Here is a 23,408-nt window from a genome sequence, read left to right on the forward strand (position 1 = left end):
CAAGATGACTCAGAATGGGACTGACCACACTTGATAGTCTTAGTGGTATTTAGAGGGTGAAGGCTGTGTCATCTGGAATCAAGTTCACCCATAGAGACTGTATTCAACTACATGGGCAATATGTCACGCAAATTATTAAATGTTCATCCTGGGAGGCAAGGATATTCCGAACTTGGAGCCCTCTCGAACTTCACTCTGGGCTCTCTTCCTATTGTCTAATTCATATCCCTCCCCTGTAATGAATGAGATGCTGAGCATGACTGATTTGAGTGAGTTCTGTGAGTTTTTCTAGTGAATTCTCCAATCTGTGGGCCATTCAGGGAAATCCAAAAACCTACGGTTGGTGTCAGAAGTCTTGTACAGGCTTAGCAGTATGGGAAACTGAGCACTTAACCTCACATTTTGCCCAATTCTGGGTAACCATGCAAACAAAAATTAATGAACTGGTGTTTCCTATTCTAATTTAGTCATTTCACAAAGCTGGTCAAGATATTTATAAATAAAATGGTGGCACAGTTAATAAGAGCTGCTTGCAGGAGATACTAAAGGTGTTTATCAGAAGATTTAATTTAAAAAATAAAACATACCTGGTATATATTGAAATCAGCAAGTCTAACCACAACAGAACTAGACATTAACTTCACTTTGGATTGTTGAGATAACGCTGAAGGCTTTTTGGAAGCCCCTTTCAGAGCTGAATCTTTCTCTGTGGGAAACAAAAATTCCTTTCAATTTAGAGTAAAATTATTTTTAACAGTCACTCTTTTATTGTTAATCAGCTACTAGAAATATACATGAGCCCTAACTTCTCAAACAAGATAACATATGTGGAAACACTTTACATATAAACTGATATAAGAATGTAAGTTACTATGATGATTAGTTTCTTATTTGTGAGGATTATTCTTCAAACGGGAATCATACTTATATCACACTTAAGAAACTCTCATACAATAACTTTTGGTAAAACTCCTGTTAAAAAGAGAAACCTACCTGTCACTTAAGAGTCTGTAATATTCTACAGGGGTATTACTTCTATTAGTCATATTAATTTATAAAGCGCTTCTATCTATAATCCTATGATCTGAATGAGGTACAGGTTTCTTAGACATTAATTAAACACAATACTTATTTACAGAAAATATCATATGGTGAACATACACATACATCCTCACATATACACATACACAATTAGTATTAGGGGAGTGACATAATGTTGTTAAGGTAAAATACCTGTTTGTGTGTGCTGGGGAGAGGCATGTGTTGGGGATTTAGGAGGTGAACCTACATTATGATCCTTCACAGCCTGTTTAAGCATTTCCACGTTGCACTCAAATTCATGTAATAATTCGTTGGCCCATCCATTTTTTGTTTTGGTTGCATCACTAAAACACATCCAATGATTACAACTATCTCCTGTAAAATGAATAACAAGTATTTCACTGAAAAATGCACTTTTCACATATTCCATTATAGCAAAGCTTCTGATGCTCAAGCTGAAACTCCAATACTTTGGCCACCTGATGCAAAGAACTGATCACTGGGAAAGACCCTGATGCCTGGAAAGACTCAAGGTGGGAGGGGAAGGGGATGACAGAGGATAAGATAGTTAGATAGCATCACCGACTCGATGGACATGAGTCTGAGCAAGCTCTGGGAGTTGGTGATGGAGAGGGAGCCTGGCGTGCTGCAGTCCATGGGGTCACAGAGAGTCAGACACGACTGAGCAACTGAACTGAACTGAACTGAAAGCTTCTAGTAATATATTCATTTTCTCAAGGGATTCTTTAATCTTCCAATAAATTTGAAGCTTTCACCGACTACAGACATTAATCTTCCCACAAAATATGAGTAAAATATTTAGAACTGAGGGAGAGTATCAAAAGAAAATCATCAGGGAGGATTTGTATCTAGAACCCAGGCTTAGCAGACCATCACTCAAGTTTCGATAAGCAGCAGCACTGGCGGTCAAGCTTCATTAAATGCTCACCCACCTGGCCTAACCCATTAGACAGAATCCTGGAAAATACCTCACAGAAAAAAAGGTTCTTCACCACAGACATGTGGTAAAGTAACTGCTGATATACTGGTATGTATATATCTTTGGAGGAAAAATTTTATATCAGGATTATTAAGTCTGTCTGTAGCAACTAAGAGAAGTAATATCTACGTAAAAGGGTTAAGAAAATAAAATCTACTTTATGACTACAAGTTTTACCTTGCAAATAAGAAAGATTTCTATGGTAAAAATTATATTCAATATATGTAAGTAACCAATGAATCAGGAGGACAGACAAAGTAACACAAAGTCCTTCAAACAAAACTCTAAATATCACAATCTTTAAATTCTATCAGGTACTAACACAGAAATGAACAATACTGGGAGATTGAAATTTGTGAAGAGAAAAATTTGATCATGTTTTAAAAGCCCTAGAAAACTCTTTATAGCTATCTGTTTTTCCTTATTTGTATGAATTAAAAAATAAAAGTCATATACCACCAAAATGCAAAAATGGATATAAGGTCAAATTACTTAATTTGGCCATAAACATACATGTTTTCATTTTCATTATTTGGGGAGGGGGAATACCTATCAATATTTGATTATTAAAGAATCTATTAAATCTTACCTATTGATGAAATTTAGAAAGTACAGAAAAGTTTCAAAAAAGGTACCTGGAATCCTACAACTTAACTAAAATCACTGTTACCCTTTTGCTTTCTTTCTTTTTTGATTTTTGAATATATATAATTTAAAATGCAAAACATATTAATAACTTTCTTTTGTCACAGCTAACAAAATACAATACAGTACAAATGTAGTCTTCTATATTCTCATCTTTCTCAATTTCTAACAATTATATTTGCTAATAATCTACATAAACCTCAACATAAACTACATGAATGTTTTCTATGGCAATTATATTTTCTTTATAAGATACTGGCCAGGGGAAAAAATATTGATCTCTTTTCTCCTTAAAAAATTAAATAAAAACAAATGCAATAGATTGGCTATATAATTTAAAAGCAAGAGTTATGTAATTTAAAGAAACTGTTACACAAACCTGCTTTGTGATAAGGATAGTAGTCTATAGTCAGCTGTGTAAAGGACAGCTGCATAGCCCCTCCAGTGACACGCCTGTTTGACTCTGGGGAGAAAAAAAAAAATGAAATTGAAAGAGAGAGAGAGAAAGAAGGATTAAGGAAATATCAGAAACATTTCATTTACCACACTGGCAGTCCAAGCAGTGACAACTGTCTCTGTTACCAAGGTTAATACAATAAGGATTTTAGGAAATGCATTCAATCCAGTAAATATTACTGAGTCCTTATCATATGCAAGTACTAAGCTAAAAGGTGAAGATACAAGAATAGCAGAACTTTTATATTTACAGCCCTAGCCAGATGCCAAGTACTGTTTTAAAAATTTTAAGTGTACTTATTTGTTCTTCATGACGAACCTATAAAACAGGTAACATTAATCTGTTTACTTAACAAAATTAAATAGGTCAAGGTTGTACAACCAGTAAGTGCAGAGCTGGTTTTGAAACCAGGAAATCTTAACCACTACATTACACCATCTTGCCTCCTACTGAAGAAGCAACTGAATCTCCTAGTTTAGGTGAATTATCTAAAGTCACATGGCTACATTAAGATTGGAAGTATCTAAAACTGTTTCTATTTTGTTATGTCTGTTCATGTATTTTGTGTTTTAGATTCCACATGTACATTAGTAATAGACAGGGTAAGGGAGAACAGGATAAAGGCAGTCAAAAGGTATAAACTTCCATAGTTATCAGATAAGTACTAGGAATATAATGTACAACATGATACATATAATTAACACTGCTGTATGTTCTATATGAAAGTTGTTAAGAAAATAAATCCTACGAGTTCTCATCACAAGGAAAAATTTTTTAAATTTCTTTAATTTTGTGTCTATATGAGATGACGGATGGGCACTACATTTACTATGATGGTCATTTCATAACGTATGTAAGTCAAATCAATATGTTGTATGCCTTAAACTTATACAGTGTTACATGACAATTATATCTTGATAAAACTAGAAGGAAAAAAATAAAAAGGTTTAAAAAAAAATCCAAAGGTAAACAGTGTAACTCCAACATAAAAATCAAATATTAAAACAGCCTGGACAGTATTTCCCTAGTGGTGCAGTAGCTAAGAATCTGTCTGCCAATGCAGGGGACAAGGGTTCGATCCCTGATCCAGGAAGATTTCACATGCTGTGGAGCAGCTGAGGCCATGAGCCACAATTATTGAGCCTATGCTCTAGAGCCCGTGGGCCACAACCATCAAGCTCATGCGCTGCAGCGACTGAAATCGTGTGCCGAGAGCGTGAGCTCTACAACAGAGGCCACTGCAGTGAGAAGTCTGGGCACCACAATGGAGACCCAGCACAGGCAAAAACAAAAGTAATAAAAAATAAAACAACCCAGCATGGACTAAACAAATACAAGTTAGTATAAAGCTATGTACATACTCTCTATATTAATTTAACTCCAATTTATCTCACCTGGCAGAATTTCTAGCACAGAACTACAATTCCTTATCTAAAACACTTGGAGCCAAGTGTTTCAGAACTGCTTCAGCTTTTTAGTAAAGTAATATGGTATGTGTGTAAAGTAATACGGTATGGTATGGTATTTAGTAAAGTAATATGGTATGTGTACAAACACACACACACCACTGCCAGCAGGTTCTGAGGCAGCACCAAGCCATGCGTGCTAAGTCGCTCAGCCACGTCCTACTCTGTGCGACCCTATAGACCACAGCCCGCCAGGCTCCTCCGTCCATGGGGTTCTCCAGGCAAGAGTACTGGAGTGGGTTACCATGTCCTCCTCCAGGAGGTCTTCCCAAACCAGGAACTGAACCCGTGTCTCTTAAGGTCTCCTGCACTGGCAGGCGGGTTCTTTTACCACTAGCACCACGTGGAAAGTCCACACAAAGTAATGAAAGACAGTAATTCTTCAGCAAAACTCAAGTATTTACACTAAATGGGTAAAATAAAGATGATAAATAGCAACATGCTCCATGGATAAACTTGTGCCAGAAAATAAACTCTTTACAAACTTATGAAAAAGAATTTCGGGCCCTTCTGGATTTTAGAAGAGCAGAGAACTGATTATAGATCTGTAGTGTGAGAAAGCTATTTTGGCAGAGGGGTTTTCTCCTTAAATAACAGCTTTTATATTATTCTATAAGGGACCAACCTAGACAGCTTATTAAAAAGCAGAGACATTACTTTGCCAACAAAGGTCCGTCTAGTCAAAGCTATGGTTTTTCCAGTGGTCATGTATGCATGTGAGAGTGGACTATAAAGAAAACTGAGTGCTGAAGAATTGATGCGTTTGAACTGTGGTGGTCAAAAAGACTCTTGGGAGCCCCATGGACTGCAAGGAGATCCAACCAGTCCATCCTAAAGGAGATCAGTCCTGGGTGTTCACTGGAAGGACTGATGCTGAGGCTGAAACTCCAATACTTTGGCCACCTGATGAGAAGAACTGACTCGTTTGAAAAGACCCTGATGCTGGGAAAGATTGAAGACAGGAGGAGATGGGGATGACAGAGGATGAGATGGTTGGATGGCATCACCCACTCAATGGACATGAGTTTGAGTGGACTCCGGGAGTTGGTGGTGGACAGGGAGGCCTGGCGTGCTGCAGTCCATGGGGTCGCAAAGTCCACGGGGTCGGACATAACTGAGCGACTGAACTGAACTGAACTGAACAGATAAGGGAATATAGAATGAGGAATGTAAAAGAGCTTAGAAAACACTTTTCTCTGTTTTTTGGCTTATCACTTAACCTTGACCCCTCATTTTGATATTTTGGTTTGTTTTTTTTTTATTTGCCTTTCAAATCACTAAAGCAGAAGATGTCACCTATAAGCTGAATGACACAAAGGTAGACAAACAAAAGACAACAAATTTCTCCAAACTTCAAATCTTCTTTAACCTTTTCTGCTCTTTATCTGGCAGCTGATATCTGGCTGCCCTGAGAAGGCAGGATAACTTCTATGGCTAAGTATCAGGGACTGGTCTCAATATTCACTCTCAACGGTTATAAAAATTCACAGCAACAAATTTCATAGACATAGTTTTTGATTCAGGTCTGAGGCCCACAGGTTAGATACCTCCATTTAAAAGAGTCTCAGCCTGGACTTCCCTGGTGGCAGAGCAGACAAGAATCCACCTGCAATGCAGAGGACACAGGTTCAATCCCCAGTCTGCGAAGACTCCACACGCTGTGAGGCAACTAAGTCCGTGTCCCACAACTGCTCAGTGTTTCAGAGCCTACAAGTCGCAACTATGAGCCCAAGTGCCACAACTTCTGAAGCTTGTGTCCTCTCAGGCCCACGAACGGCAACTGCCGAGCCCACGTGCTGCCACTCCTGAAGCCGGGGCACCTACAGCCTGTGCGCCACAAGAGAAGCCACTAAAATGAGCAGCGTGCACGATGACAGACAGCAACCCCCGCCTGCTGCAACCAGAAACAGCCACACAAAGCAACGAAGACTCGACACAGCAAAACATAAAAGAAAAACATTTAACAAATGAAAATAAATAAAAGAGTCTCAGCATGATTCTCGTGCTCATCAAGGTTTGAGAACCAATGTCTTAGAAGCAGGACACTGAAACCTTCAAACAATTATGGGCCAGGGACGCTCTGAAGGATATACAGAAATGCCTAGCACCTAGAGTACAGATTTTCAAAGTGACCAAGGGCACCTCCCTGTTAACCCATTACCTGTGTTCATTAAATAAGGAAAAATAAGAGAAGCTAAAGCTAAAAGAAAACACTTTCCTAATTGGAATTTGGCTTCCTGACCAAATTTAGGGAAGATCTGGAGTAAGGAGACAGAAAAAATTTAAACAGTCACATAGTTGTGTTTATATGCACATGGGGGTGGAAAATAGTATGTCAACTATAATGCTGAAAACATACATGTATCACTTCTCAGTCTTTGGGCTAAAATCAAGTGAAAATACATATGCAAATAATTATGACTTGAGTATGGACTAAAATTTAATTTATGAACAATTTCAAAATTATGAAAAAGCTAATTCAAAGGCAAGTCTAATTTTTCATTATCTTCTAAAGATGTCAGTCTTTTAAAAAAAAAAAAGTAATTTTACCATTAGCATTGACAGCTAACAATTAATTATGTCGAGGCACTAACTATCAAAGCAAAATAAAATTTTATACCAATATATAATCCTTAAAATTATACCTTTCATCTATGTATCTCAATGAATGATAAAATTACGACCAGTTATTTTAAGAGTACAGACTACTTATTACATATGAAAAACAATCCAGATGTGCAGTAAATTTTAGAGAAAACCAAAATAGTTTCAAATAGCAGTTTTTATTACCTTTTTCTTTAGCATGAATATCATCACATATATGTAGATCTAGATGAGAAATCACTAAATGATGGGAGGTTTCTTTAACATCAAAGTCACTGAACAGTTTCACAATTGCGTCATTTAGATCAGGAGCATTTGAAGTCTGTGGTGTCTTCGCATGCTGGGTAGATGGTGCTACCGCAGAGCTCTAAAAGATTTAAAGCTGCCTTGTCACTGCAAGTTAAATATTTGTCATTCCCCACTCAAGAAAACTTAAATATTTTTAATAATAAAGTCATAAAGTAAGCAAATACATTTTATTTTGCATCAGTAACTAAGTTTCCCCAAAATATTTTCTAAATTATGTAGGAATAAAACTAAAACCTAAAAACTAGAGAACTATAAACAATCTGAATATGAACCTAATATGTTTTAGTAAATATCTGAATAGCTATATTTACATATTTATAGCCCTCCCTGTTTGAGAAAATATACTTATTAACTATTAAAGGCAGCTTATTTAAATATTATTAGTTCTATATATAAAAAATGAAAACAAATGTAAGCCCTGTATACATTAGCTACATACACTATTATATGCCCTGAAGAAATAATTACTTTGTAAAACCACCTGTAATATTATTTAGTACCATAGGTACTCTTAAGAGGTATGGCATGTCTTCTGAACTTGAAGAAGCCAGAAAACAGCACAGGTTTATAACAGTTTGTGAGTTCACATTCTTTTCTCCCCGAAGAAAGAAAACATAGTATACTGTTGAAGTATAAAGACATCTGTGAACTTTCAATAGCTTAAAGTAACTCTACATACATAAGTATACTATGAGATGATCTGTATATCTGTTAACCATAAAACTATACATGAGACTTTGGTAACAATTAAAAGAAGACCAGACTTGTTATTTAAAATATTTTTAAACTTTCTAAGAACAATTCGTTAACAAAAGTATAGTTATTTACAGAAAATTAAAGTACTATATATACAGCTTATATACAGTATATACCTTCTTCGTAGTAAGAACTATAATCATACTGTAAAAAGAATTTCAAAGTGTACTCAGTAAATGAGAATCTCTCAATAAAAATGACTGGGGTCCACATTATTTAAAGGAAAGCAAAGATGAAACAGTTGTGAAGCCTTAAATTCCAGGGGTCCAAGTAAGCTTTTTTACTAATTATTAAACTGATTTTCATCAGAAAAATCACTTTTTCTTATGTTTTCCCCCATCCACTTTTAAAGCCTTACAGACTATTACTTATGTCTATGATGGTATTATTTTGGAAGAAAACACTCTCCTGTATTGCTTTAATTATGTTTCCTGTCTTTCATCAAGATAAATATTGATACAAATAAAAACATAAGCATTAATCTCCCTACAAACTCTTTTCTTCGTACTAAGGTACATTCAGGCTTTTGAATGCTATTTGTAGGGGGGAAAGTGGGCCACTATAAACTCTTGCCTCATGAATAATCTTTTAAAAATTCTTAATTTTCAAGTTCGTAAAGCTCGCAAGTTGTAAGGTGAGCAAAGGAACACAACTACTTCACTCTCTAATGCACACTCTTGGTACCTCAGATGACACCTAAAATAGCGATGTGACAACTACCACTGAAGGAAGACATCCCACAGCAATGTGAGTGGCTCAGTGTAACTACTATAAAACATTAAGGAGTGATAAAAAAGACTAACTAAATACTAATGGCATGGAAGAAAACTACAGCCATTTGCTACTACATCCTTTCTAAACTATGAAATAATGCAGATGCTTAGGCAAAAAAAAAATCTGTAAGGAAATACCTCAAAATGCTAACACTGGTTTTGTTATGGTAGTAGCATTATAGAATTTTGTCCTTGTTTCTCATTTCCTAACCTGTATCTTTATATAGCTTCCTAATCTATATTCTATTTTACATAAAGACATCTATCTACATATTGCATAAATAAGCTATAGTAACATCAACACTTTGTCTATTGATCTTTCAATTATCATCTCTGTTAATGACATCCTAAATTATAATACACGAATCGTCATTGTAAGCTTTAACAGGCTAGTGTTTATGATGGTAATACTGCAAAATATTACCTCCTGTACTTTCTTAATTATTTTTTTCCACTCTAAAATGGAACTCATTATTACCTTTTCTCAGCCTTACATCCCCTAATCAAACCTGCTTCCTTCTGGACTTATTCTTCTGGCTAATGGAATTACTAATTATTCAAGAAGTTTTCAACTTTTCTCTCTTCTCTATCCTCAACTGATAAAACACTCAAATATCTTTCCCCAATTTGGCTTGTTTTTTCTTCTTTCAAACTATTGCTAGAGATCCAAGTCTACCCCTTCCCTAGAGTGGCAGCCTTCCTACTCTTCAATCTACCCTCTTATAATACCACCATGTCATACTTAACTTTTGTTTCCATTGACTTCTGTATGCCCATGGGAAAAGTAAACATATAATGCCCATCATGTCTAGTGGCCAACTTTGCTTGAACTCAGGCTACTTCCCTGGGAAAACCCTATTCTATGCTATGATCCAATACTCTGTTCATCAAACTTTTAACATTAGATCCCCACACAGAATTATATACGAAGACATCTGATTGGATAAATATTAATTATTTGGTAGAATGATACAGGATTCACCATCAATTCTCTACAGGTTCACCATCAATTCTGTTTTTATAGCTTAAAGCTCTGGGAAACTTTGTTTACCTCAATAGGTAGGCTGGAACGAAGTCAATTTTGTTTTAGCAAAAGCAACATGATTCTTTGAACTCTTTCAAGTTAATGCCAGGATTCACAAACTGATCTACTGTAAAAAAAATTATTTTTAATAGTCTAGCAGCAGACATTTATTAAATCTTCCTTCAAACATGTTGAAAGCAAAGAAGTGGAAATCACCTAATGTGTTAGTTTGTCACTGGTCCTTCACATCCAACATGGACAGCAATATTTCAAATTGCCTGTCATTTCCCAGAGATTTTTGAGTCAAAACCCTCCTGCCCACCTCACCATCCACCCCTGACAAATCTATCACAGTAAGAACCAGGATGAGTAAGAAGAATGCCTTTCATTTGTAAAGTAGGATACTAGGATAGGAGTAACTACGGAACTGGAGAACCAGACTGACATCTTAACACAACAAAGAGTATACATCAAAATGGAAGATGTGAAACAATTTTCTTAAAACTTGGAAAGTTGTCACATATTCACAAGGCATGTGTACGTCACTCTCAAAAAATAATGCTCTAGTAACCCTAAGCCCCTCATCTTTATCAGAAAATACCATGCTCTCTATCACCATCATACTTTTGTAGACTCTGTTTCCTCATCTGAAACACCCTTCCTCTCACCTGTGAACTCCTACTCATTTTTCAGACTTAACTTCATTATCCTCTTTGTGAAACCTTTCCAAAGTCCATCCACAAGCAGTTGATTAAAACTTCTCTGTCCTTCTGTAATCTCCTCATCCCTCGTTTCATTGGCGGCTCTGAGTCTTCACTGCTGTGTGCGGGCTTTCTCTAGCTGCAGTGAGCAGGGGGCTGCGCACTGCTGCGGCGTCCGGGCCTCTCACTACAGGGCCTCTCCGGTGGCGGGGCCAGGCTCCAGGCACGTGTGCTGCGGTGGTTGTGGCTCACGAGCTGCGGCCGCACTGCGTGTGGAATCTTCCCAGCTGTTCTGGTTGTTGTTCAGTGGCTCAGTCGGGTCCGACTCTACAGACTGAAGTCCGCCAGGCTTCTCCAGCCATGAGATTTACCAGGCAAGAATACTAGAGTGAGCTGCCATTTCCTCCTGGACCAGGGATCAAACCCACATCTACTGCACTGGCAGGCAAATTCTTATCCACTGTACCACCAGGCAAGTCCCTCATCCCCATTTTTAATTCTGCACTCTGGCATTTATGCTGGACTGCAATGATCTGTTTTACATTTGATTCCCCATTACATTCTGAGGTCCTTGAGGGCAGGTTCAGACAATATTTATTTCTACATCAGCAGCATCTAGCCCTGCACCTGATGACAAAGCAGGCAGGCAGTAAACAATGCCGATGTGACAGTCACAGTAAAGCCTAAATTCCCACATATCAGTCAGGTTACCAACAAAGTACAGGGATTACTCTATTTCCAACGAAATAATTCAAGAAGTATGATTTCACAATATCCATTAAGTTTTTATTGGATAGATATAAAAAGTCAATCGTACTCATAAAATTATCAAAAGACAGTACACGCTGGGATTTCCAATTTCCCTTCTACAAAAATCTTCATGTTAAATTCTCAGTATTTAGTGCTAGGGAAGGTTAGAAAACTTTCTTTTTAGGAAAAAAAAACTAGTAATGCTTCTGATTTTAAGAAAGTGATCATTAAACAGCTTCCCTCATTTTTGTCCCAGCCATCAGACAATTCTAACAGCTTTGTGTTCACCTTCAGCAATTCTGGGCTTTTATGTCAATCCTTACATTCTCTCCCTTGACTATAATTACCCAGGTTTTTTCCTTTTGGACTTTAGTAATCTTTAACTTGTATTTTTATAAATTTCCTGAAAAGACGTATTTGTAACATCAGAATACTTTTATATTATCATTAAGTCTAGTGCCAAGCACAGACTTGCAAATAAGATATGTACTATATAGACAGAAATATATTCAATATATAAGAAAATTCTTGGGCTCAAAGTATTATAATCTATTTCACATAGAGAAAACAACTAACCATTCTGATTTTTAAACCACTTAAACCATGTAAAGTGAAGTGCTTTTCCTATTAGCAGTTAATAGCGTACCTGTGCAGGTTCAGGAGCCATACTCTTCCTTTGCTCTGTTGATTTTTCTATTGCTTCACTAAGAGACTTCGCATACTGTACCATAGCCTTCAACTGGGAATCCGTTAAAACCCATAGTAAGTCATCCAATATTAGAACTAACTTTGTTGCAATGACATTGCAGTCCTTTAACTGTCAGGGAAAAATGATTCATAAAATTAAGCCAAGTAATAAAACTTATAATGCACTTGTACTTTTTAAAAGTTAAAATTTTTTCAATGATTTAAATAAACGCTTCCTTTATCACCAAATATTTGATGAGTTCCTATAATATGGAAGAAATATCTCCTAGTATTGGAGATACAGTGGTAAAAAAAAGACTGACAGGTTCCTTTACCTTAACAGGTACATGTTACATAGGTATAAGCATTTGTGTAATTTAATTCTGCATTTATAGCTAAAAATCATATAATTATCAATGTTAACGCAACCCTAAGTGACCCTTGAATAATGCCGCGGTTAATGCATATAACTTATAGTTGGCCCTCTGTATCCAAGGTTCCTCCATATCCAGGGTTCCTCTGCATCCTTGGGTCCAACCAACCTGGACCATGCAGTACCGCAGTATACACTATTGAAAAAGATCCACATATAAGCGGACTCATACAGCTCAAAACTGTGTGCTTCAAGGGTCAGCTGTAATTCCAGTAGAAAAGGAGGCATTAATTAAAAACTAAAATGCTATTTTAACCACATTTCACAATATTTGTATTAAGTGTCATACTCTGAAAAATTATTTTAATTGAGCCATGTTTTTAAAAAAGTGATTACTTTCCCACATTAAATTTCATCAAAGTCTATGATGGATTTTCAAATGCTGACATCCTTGAGCAGCTACCTTCCATATTTATCTAAATATACAGTCGTATCTTAATAGCCTTCTAAAACTAGTAGTTTTGGTTACTAATAGTGAAGACTTTACTGTTTACCCACTCCTGAGGAATATTCAATAGGAGACATAAAATTATAAAATAGCTACTATTTCGTAACTGAGAAATCTATTCAATTCATCAAAAATAAAAATACTAATATTAAACCTAATGGTATCATCACACCAGATTTCTTCAAATATTGCTTGAAGCACTATATTTCCTTCTATTTTGCACTGTTTTAATATGCCAATATTTCACCTATAAATAATTTAAAATTTCTCATCAATTCCAATAGTTGCCACATGAATCAAAAGGTAACTGCTGACTTACTCTTCTTTTGAGCGTGACTCTGATCTTTGACTGGTTGGTTATTAAGCGGACAGGGGCGCACATAATTTCCAGATGTGCGCTCTGGGTGGCATCTGCCTCTATTCGGATCATCTGCCAATTTATCTCCTTAAAGGTCAACACCTAAAGGGAGAACAAGAGATTAGGTTCACAAACACAAAACGGAATAAGAAAAATGCAGATTTATAAAAACAAAAAAAAAGTTACAAAAATGTATCTTGTGGGATTTCCCTGGTGGTCCAATTGTAAGAATCCACCTTCTAATTCAGGGCACATGGGTTCGATTCCTGGTGGGGGAAGTAGGATCCCATATGCCATGAAGCAACACATGTCGCAGAGCAACTGAGCCCCTGCGCCAACCAGAGAAGCCTGGGGGCCGCAACGAGGGAAGACCCTGCGTGTCACAACTAGAGAAGAGCGCTCACGCTGCAGCCAAGACCAAGTGCAGCCAAAAAAGGAAAAGCACCTCTTCACAAATTTTCACATGATCCTCCAGATCTATTCACTACGCTTTCACTTTTAATTACACACTTTCAAATTCAGTAACACATCTCCATAATTACAATCATCATCTGTAAAGCTGTTGACACTTTTATTCCAAGTAATTTAATTTTAATATAAAACACAAAGAACATTTGAATTATGTAACCATGAAGAATTTAACAAAACATATTTTAATTTTGTAAATTTAAAATTCAATTCTGAGTAGCTTAGAAGTTAAAATAGGACTAACTCTCTAAGTTGAAAGATAACAGTAAAAACATTAAAAATGTACATTTTATAGTTAAACAAAAATAATACAGAGAAAAGTACAGTTTATGGGAAAAAGTAAATCTAGTAGTATGTGAATATAGGCAACAAAAAGTAATTATTTTAAATATACTTTAATATTAATCAATGCTAAAACATTTTTAAACAAAGAAAGAAAAACAGAATCTTTACCTCTCCTCTCTGTGGATCCTGAATACGAGTAAATCGTAAATCTCCATGTTCCCAGTTTGCATTTACACTATAGATTCTTAGCTGGGAAAGTTCAAAGGAGGCATTAAAGGCTTTTGCTCCAATGCGAATGACAATAGAATTTACAGAAACAGTAATTCCTTCAACTACTTTTTCAGCAAAGCCATATTCACTGAGAAAACAAAGCAAAATATAATGCATTAAAGCCAAAAATAAAACATTAAAAGTGAAGAAGCTTTCTGTTAATATTCTCACACAAATTGCCATATTACTCATTTTTGTTTAACAAAATGAATTTTTGTTAAAACAATCTAGTCTGGTTACATGTAAGTTACAAAAAAAAAAAGCTATTTCAAAATGCTAAAGGTTTTTATTTATTTTTTTTCAAAATGCTCAAGGTTTTTAAAATTGGCCTCTCTAAATTATTTTAATTGCCATCCAAAGTTGCTTGCTTTAAAAAGCATTAGTGCAGAGAACTGGCATCAATAAAGTAAATCAGATGGCTAAATTCTTGACACGAAGAAGGCTGCAGAGGTCAACTGGAATATAATCTCATAGTTTAGGGATAAGGCCAGAAAAAGTTCACATTATATAATTCAATTCAGTAAATATTTATGGAGCATCTACTATGTGAATAATGCTAGGACCTAAGAAAACTAAAACAGAGTTATGGCATTACAGGGCTTGAAAGTTACCAGGGGAGGAAAAAAAAAAACCACATATCCTAGTAACTGAAACATGAGGGAGTCTGTTTTTAGGTGCTTTTTTAAAAGGAATCGTTGGTACACTCGGTAGAGGAAGAAACTGTTTAGAATTAATGAGAAATATATCCAAAATAGAAAGATCAACTTTCCTCAAGGAGAGATAAGAAGGAAGGAAAATCTTAAAAGAGGGAAAAGCATGAGCAAAGACACAGAGAAACAATAAAGGTCATGTTTCAAGAATAAGTATACATGTATATATATTTAGTATATATGTATGGCTGAGTCCCTCTGCTATCCACTTGAAACTACCATAACATTGTTAGTCGGCTGTACTCCAATACAAAATAAAAAGTTTTTAAAAATGATAAGTACAGCAAGACTTAAATACAAACTAGATTATCAATACAGTTTGGCAGGAGGGTGGTGAAAGTTTTTGCAAAATTGGCACCTTACTTCAATCATGACCATTATTCCAAAATCTGTATCAGATTTCTTGCTGAAACTTCAGACTGTAAAATTCAAATATCCATCAGATAGCTCTACTTGGCTGCTTCTCACATATTTCAAAGCCAACATCCATAAAGTGAGGCCATCATTTTTACTGATCATGCACATTGCTCCTCTATACCTGCTATGCTTCTTGATTTACTATCCTAATGAATAAATAAAATTACTTATCTTTCCTAAAATTCAGATGACTTATCTTTTAAATCAGGATATACTTTGTAGCTTACATTTGGACTGTAGGAAATAAGGCATATGAAGCAAGAAGACCATCCCTGGACTCATGATACTTTAAAAGGTGTAAGTATTATTTGTAGTATTATAAATAGTAGTATTACGGTTTTATTAATACTATTGCAAGTCTATGAGCCTCAGTTTCCTTACTTGTAAAATGAAAATAATAGCTATTTCAAAATGTTGGTGTGGTCTTTAAGCAACATGTTATTTTGGAGGAGTTATTATGACCCTAAGAACAAATATTGGTCACTTAGAAATATTTCTGGAGTTGGAAGAATATTTTTATAATAATTATCTGAGAATACCCTTTGGAATATTCAAACCCATCTACTCTAATCTATGCACATTAAAAAGTTTTACAATTGTGTTGGAGGATTTACCATCAGAAGGGTAAAGGCGGAATCAGTGACTAAAGTGTACATCTTTCTGATTATATCATCCATTATAAACTAAATTTCAGTTTACAAAAATCTCTTCTGAGTTTGGTTAATCTCCACATAGACATCTATCTCCACGTGAAGTGAAAAATCAAATTCCTGAACTTACAAAGTTTACTAAACTACCAGTCTATGGGAGCACTGATGATTTACAGGTCCTACAAAGAAGAAAGGGCCAACCTATTAATTGTTAATTTCTCTCTATTTTAATCTCTTAGCTAAAAACAAAATCAAATGGATCAGTTTCTCCCTAAATTGCATGACTGTAAAGAACTGAAGATATATATTCATATTCTTGACAACCATTCTAGACCTAATGAATCATTAATTTCAAAAAAGGAGCCCAAAAAACCCTGTAGATTTTTATAAGCACCCTAAATGACTTACAATTTGACAAGTGTGGAAAACATATTTATTAACACCCAAAGCCAAAATTATAAAGCTTGTTGGTACTATAAAAACATGAATCAGGAAAAATACTGTCAACTGCTTATCATACAATAATACCTAATTTATGCCACACCTAATTAAAATAAATCATTTGTTTATAACAACTTTCCTGAACTACTTTTGCCCTTTTAATAGTCTTATAAACATCTCAGTTTTTTCTCCAGTATTTCTGACTAGCCAATTTTAAAACCAACTGCTCCTACCTGGGCTTCCCTGGTAGCTCAGCTGGTAAGCAATCCACCTGCAATGTGGGAGACCTGGGTTCAATCCCTGGGTTGGGAAAATCCCCTGGAGAAGGGAATGGCTACCCACTCTAGTATTCGGGCCTGGAGTTTTCCATGGACTGTATAGTCCATGGGGTTGCAAAGAGTTGGACACAACTGAGCGATTTTCACTTTCACCTTTTCTCCAATATTTCTGACTAGCCAATTTTAAGATCAACTGCTCCAACTTACTTTATCTAACCTGAAATCATAATCTAAACTTTAAAATCTCAAATTGCTGGAAAATACATAAACTACAAAAATGTTAATGTGAAAGCTCTTTTCCCCATCACTATTACCTATAATCCAAATATAAACTGTATATCTGATAAATCTGGCTCTCAATCAACTCTCAGCAGTGGATGGATCACCATTCTATTCCCATGTGAAACGCCACTGATTAGACTGTAGGTATTCTCACAGAATGCATTAATATAAAGATGGTTCAACCTTGGTAAAAGAGGAGGAAAATGTGAGAGAGAGTATGTGTGTGTACCTGTATGTGCACGTTCAGCCTCAAGAAGAGTTAATCCCTGGTTCTCACGCACCTAGAATACTGTAAATGTCCAGGGCTGCCACGCTGCACAACCCAAGGAGGCACTAGTCACGCTACAATCTATGTAAACTTCTTACATGAGTACCTGAACCACCCAAAAATAGTGCAGAAAATCTGTTTTGAAGAAATTGTATACATAAAACAAGATCCAAATTTACTGAATGCAAAGATAAACAGGCAAATTTTTAAATATCTATTTTTTAAGAACCACTCTAACTTCTCAAGATGGCTTTGTGAACTGCTTTCCTTTACTTTGTAAAATGCTCTCCTTCATAGGCTTCTACGTTATTAGCATCTGGTTTTTATCTATCAAAATTCAATCTGTAGAAACTGTGAGTGTTCTATATTTACTGAATTTTAGAGTAACCTAAAAGGTCTATACTTTTTTAAGGTATCAACTTAACTCTTAAGAGTCTTAAAAGGTCCACTGATGCAGAGAACAAATGTTATGCAGAGAAAGTGTTCAGAGACCAAATAAGAGACTATCTGATTTATAGAATGCCTAAGCTCTTCTTCCATTTTCTGCTGCTATTCTGCCTTTGACTGATCATTATTATTTAATATCAAGGAAAGCAAGATGAATAAAAGAGGCTAAAAATCAATTCTGCTACTCTTGCAAAATGTTTACTAAAACTATAAAATGTTTGATGGGAGAAGTGACTGAAATAGAGTTGAGGCTGGGAAATTTTATTTTATGTCCTATTACTGCAAATAACAGAGCTGACTATAGAAAAAAAATTTCCTTTGCCAATCATACATATTAACGGATAGCTTACCTTTGTCCTGAAGCAGTTGCAATTGGTGATGGGCCATTTGGGTTTCGTGGTTCTTCACATGTACTCATTTCCATTATTACTTTATCCAAGGACTAATAAAAACACATTAAACATTACATATTTTATTTTATGTATAGTATAAGGATATTATTTAAGACTACTTTCTCATTCATTTCTTTAGGAGCAAAGAAAATAAAGCACAGTCATTTTAAACGTCTCTCTAAGGGTCTAAAGACTGAGAAAATGCTCAGTCCTTTCTCAAGGCACTTATTTGCTGCTGGAAAAGCTTATTACAGGAGTACAGGAGAAAAAAACTGTAAGTAGTAGCCATATACTGCTAAGACCATCAGGTTTCACAGAAGCATAATTGCTAACCTCAGAATGTACATTACTAATTGATAGATTACTTATTTGCAAATAGGACTAAACAACTTCTGAAAGCTCCTCCCAATCTAAAACCTGAGATTTAAAACATAACTATAAAAAATATGAAAAAATAAACACTCTCATAATGAAAAAATTCCTCAGGCTAAGTTTTTCTTGAAGAAAGATCGAACGTCCTTAGTAGTCGTCACTAGCCCATCTGCAGTCATCTCTTCATTCTCTATTTAATACTGAATTTGTCTGAAACCGCCTTGCGTTGTTTACTTGTTCACTGTCAGTCTCCTTATAAAGATGTATGTTCCCTCAGGGCAGAGGGGAAGCATTCAGTAAGTATTAGCGGAATGAATGAATCAGCAAATGACCAAATAATCCATTTTCCTTAAAAAGTAAAGTACATTAAAGAACATATTATATATTAGATCAGTAAAAGCAGAAACATAGAAAATCTGGGTCAAATTTTATTAAAAGAAGAAGCCCACAGTATGTCAATAAAGAGTTAAAAGATACAGTAAAATATACTAATTTAAAATATAATATGCTAGACCTGAAGAACTTGAAAGATCCTCTCATTTTAGAGTTCAAATTTCCCATTTAAAGACTGAGAAAACTAAATATTACCAAAATAGAATGAAAGCTAACAAAGCCATAAGATTATGTTTCTAAGAAACAAAATATTAACAGAGTAGTTATACACAAATATAAACAATTATTTCTGAGGCAATTCAGAACTTACCAAACAGATGGGATGGGTTTTCAACTTTGTCCATGGTATCTATAAAAGAAAATTTTTCTTTAAAATGAATCATCAAAAAAATAATTTAAGACAGTAATCAACACAGATGACCCCTTAACACAGTGATAGACATACCAAATTATATCAGATGACTTAAACTGAACAATTCATTTATACTCTTGAAATCAGCTGCACCTATTTTATTTTAAAAAAGATTATTATTCTTATTTTCTTGGTCATCTTTTTAAATAAAAATTTCAGGTTCTACTAACATTAATATTATCTAAAAAATAATATGGTTTTTTCTCCAGTTCTGAAGATACATTTTGATTTTATAGTTTAAGAATTCCCAGCAAAGCATAATCAGTGTTTTGCTCATTTAATAATCTTTTAAATTCTAGAATTCCAGCCAATTTCCTTGTAGATATTCAAGACAAACATAAAAGTGAGACCATTAATGTTAAATGGAAGTAATAGCAAATAAATAATGTTCAAATAAATTCTATACTAAGGATAATATTTTTTGAAGACATTTGGGTTTATGGAAGATAGAACAAAAATTAAAGGTGACCATCAAAGGATACGGCAAACTTTCCACAATCTTTTCTGTGTAGCCCAATTTTAATTTTAATTTTAGCATGCAGTATTTCTACTGAGTAGGCTCTCAAACTAAGCCTAATCTTTAAGACAAAGAAGCAAAATGATATGATTAGAGTCAAAGATAATAAAAAAGCTTAAGTTTTAATAAGCAGGAATAATATTAAAAAAAACTTTAAAATTCTCAAAATAAAAAACAAATGGGGAAAAGAGACAAAATTTCAAACAAAAGTATAATGTCCAGAATAAGATAACTTATCAGTCCTTACGCCTTCATTTGAAGTAGACTCTACTTACTACAAATTTAAGCTGTCCAATTTGACAACAAATCCTATGAAGAAAACTTTAAATATGTATCAAATTTTAACAATTATTTTAATAAACTATAAATATTGCTTAAATATGAATATTAAATTTTCAATAAAATTAATAAATTAATAAATAATGCAGAAAAGAAAATATCTATTTTAAACGATAGGGATGAAATAAATAAAATGAAAACAGAAAATGCCTTGCACAGATATCAAAGTCTCACCCTAATTGACGCTTTATTACAAAAAACTTTGTTGATAGCAAGCCATGTTGGCAAATCCAACATGTTCTGGAGCACCTCTTCATCCAACTCCAAATTCTTTAGTTCACCTTCTCCTTTAAGGGTACTAAGATTTATCTTGTCAGGAGATAAATTTTTGGTAAATCTGAAAGAGAATACATATTGACATTTATTTTAGTGTTAGTTACTGTACCGCTGAGTCATTCTTGCAAATATACAGAGCATTAAGAATGTCATAGTGGATTTCGCTGGTGTCCAGTGATTAAGAATCTGTCTGCCAATGAAGGGGGTGCAGGTTCCATCACTGATGCAGGGCAACCAAGCCTGCGCGCCACAACCGCCGGGCCCTCCCTCCGGAGCCCGCGCGGCGCACCCACCGAAGCCTGCACACCCAGGCCTGCGCTCTGCAGCGAGAGAGGCCGGCACAGCACAGTGAAGAGCAGATCCTGCTCGCCGCAACTAAAGACAGCCTGTGAACAACAACCAAGACCCAGCGCAGACCAAAATAAGTAAACAGTAAGAAAGAAGAATGTAATAACAACATGGGCTTCCCTGGTGGGTCAGCAATAAAGAATCTGCCTGCAGTGCTGGAGACCTGGGTTCAATCAATGCACTGGGAAGATTCCCAGGAGAAGGAAATGGCAACCCACTCCAGTATTCTTGCCTGGGAAATCCCATGGACAAAGCAGACTGGCAGGCTACAGACTCCCGGGTCACAAGGGCAGGACTTAGTGACTAAACCACCACCATACATTTAAATATCTTAGAACCAGATACATTCAAGCTCTAGTTCTTAATATCTTTCAAACTTATGACTACTTAGTACCTACTATTTTTCATGTATTATGCAAGGATTTGAGCCAGCCTCTACTACATTTTACTTTGCTATAGATAACATCACAGAAGTGAATATTCTTATTTTACTAACCAATCCACAAGTGAGGTAAGGAAACGCTGTTGTTGTTCAGTCACTAAGTCCAACTCTTTGCAACCCCATGGACTGCAGCACACCAGGCTTCCCTGTCCTTCACTATCTTCCAGAGTTTGCTCAAACTCATGTCCATCGAGTCGGTGATGCCATCCAACCAACTCATGCTCTGTCACCCCCTTCTCCTCTTGCCCTCAGTCTTTCCCAGCATCAGGGTCTCTTCAAATAATTCAGCCCTTCGCATCAGGTGGCCAAATTATCAGAGCTTCAGCTTCAGAATCAGTCTTTCCAATGAATATTCAAGGTTGCTTTCCTTTAGGACTGATTGGTTTAAACTCCTTGCTGTCCGGCAATCTTGATTCTAGCTTGTGAGTCATCTAGTCCAGCATTTTGCATGATATACTCCATATAAGTTAAATAAGCAGGGTGACAATATACAGCCTCGACCTACTCCTTTCCCAATTTTGAACCAGTCCGTTGTTTCATGTCTAACTATTGCTTCCTGTCCTGCATATAGGCTTCTCAGGGACATGTAAGGTGGTCTGGTGTTACCATCTCTTTAAGAATTTTCCACAGTTTGTTGTAATCCACACGGTCAAAGGCTTTAGCGTAGTCAGTGGAGCAAAAGTAGAAAACTGACCTTTTCCAGTCATGTGGCCACTGCTGTGTTTTCCAAATTTGCTGGCATATTGAGTACAGCACTTTTAACAGCATCATCTTTTAGGATTTGAAATAGCTCAGCTGGAATTCCATCACAAAGGAAATGAGATATAACTCTTTAGAAGTAGAAGCAGCAGCAGATGCCAACACTGCCATTCATCATGCTAAGTATTTAATGAAAGTGCCAAAGTCACATTAAAGATTTGACTCTGAATTCTAATTAAACAATGCAGATTCTCTATAATGATTTTAAAAGGAAAGTTCTTAAACTTAAAAGAAGAGACTGAAAATAATAACAGAAAAACAGCAAACATTTTCCAAGGGTTTACTGGTAGGTAACAGGCTCTTCTCTTTGAGTGCATGCATTACTGATTCTCACGATAACCCATTAGAGTCAATACTACTTTTATTCCCACTTTTTACAAGAGTAAATATAATGAGAAACCAACTTGTTTGCCCAATATCACAACCAATAAAGATGATAATAGTAATAACAATAAATTACACATGCACTTTAAATACTTTCATATGTATTAATTCTTAACACAACCCTGAAAGATTAAAAAATTGCTAACTTTACCCAGCTTTACTTTTTCAAAAGTGAAACTATTGACAAAGTTAACTACTAGCTAACAAAAAAGTTATCAGCCAGTCTTCTACCCTTTTTTGATATTAAATATTAAAGTAACAAAATGAACTAGGTTATTTACATGCCCTACACACCAATAAGAATCAATATGCACATTCTTCTGCATTGACTCTAAACCAGAATTTCTTGAGTCAGATCTTATCTGGATTCATATCTTCTCACAAGATGTCAACACATTGATTTAGTCAATACAAAGTTCATATTTAACTCAGAGTTGATCAATAATGCCAAGTCATTTCAAACTTACCACCAATCATGTTTGATTTGAAAATACAGTTTCCTGATAGGCTGCCATTTCTAAGCACATAGGAATGACCTATCACTGCCTCAAGGCAGAGTATCAGCACTTGAAGGGAGCTAATTTAGTAAGTATTGGGTTGGCCAAACAAAAAAATCTGAACGAACTTTTTGGCCAACTCAACACTTACTGAGGATTCACTATCCAGACACATACACTGGCAGGCAGCATACTCAAGGTTCTGGCCTTTGTGAAGTGCTCAGTTTAGTTGGTGAGAGAGATCAAAGAGCGTGACTAAGAGTGAATACAGCAGGGGTCTTAATCCAGAGGTTCTTTGAAATAGGGACT

General features: G+C 35.6%; 1 protein-coding gene across 2 annotated transcripts in view; it reads right to left on the reverse strand.

The window, feature by feature from the left end:
• Positions 1-23,408, reverse strand: part of UHRF1BP1L (UHRF1 binding protein 1 like) — a 78,730-nt gene that overhangs the window by 30,837 nt on the left and 24,485 nt on the right. For both annotated transcript variants that reach the window (XM_043440080.1, XM_043440081.1), the window contains 10 exons: positions 20,568-20,730; positions 19,436-19,474; positions 18,319-18,410; positions 14,374-14,563; positions 13,414-13,554; positions 12,173-12,343; positions 7,400-7,580; positions 3,066-3,149; positions 1,234-1,416; positions 588-706 (listed from right to left, as the gene is read on the reverse strand). In XM_043440080.1, coding sequence (XP_043296015.1) covers positions 588-706; positions 1,234-1,416; positions 3,066-3,149; positions 7,400-7,580; positions 12,173-12,343; positions 13,414-13,554; positions 14,374-14,563; positions 18,319-18,410; positions 19,436-19,474; positions 20,568-20,730 — 1,363 coding nt within the window. The remainder of the gene's footprint in view (positions 1-587; positions 707-1,233; positions 1,417-3,065; positions 3,150-7,399; positions 7,581-12,172; positions 12,344-13,413; positions 13,555-14,373; positions 14,564-18,318; positions 18,411-19,435; positions 19,475-20,567; positions 20,731-23,408) is intronic.

The sequence above is a fragment of the Cervus canadensis genome, chromosome 21 (assembly GCF_019320065.1).
Source record: "Cervus canadensis isolate Bull #8, Minnesota chromosome 21, ASM1932006v1, whole genome shotgun sequence".
Classification (NCBI taxonomy): domain Eukaryota; kingdom Metazoa; phylum Chordata; class Mammalia; order Artiodactyla; family Cervidae; genus Cervus; species Cervus canadensis.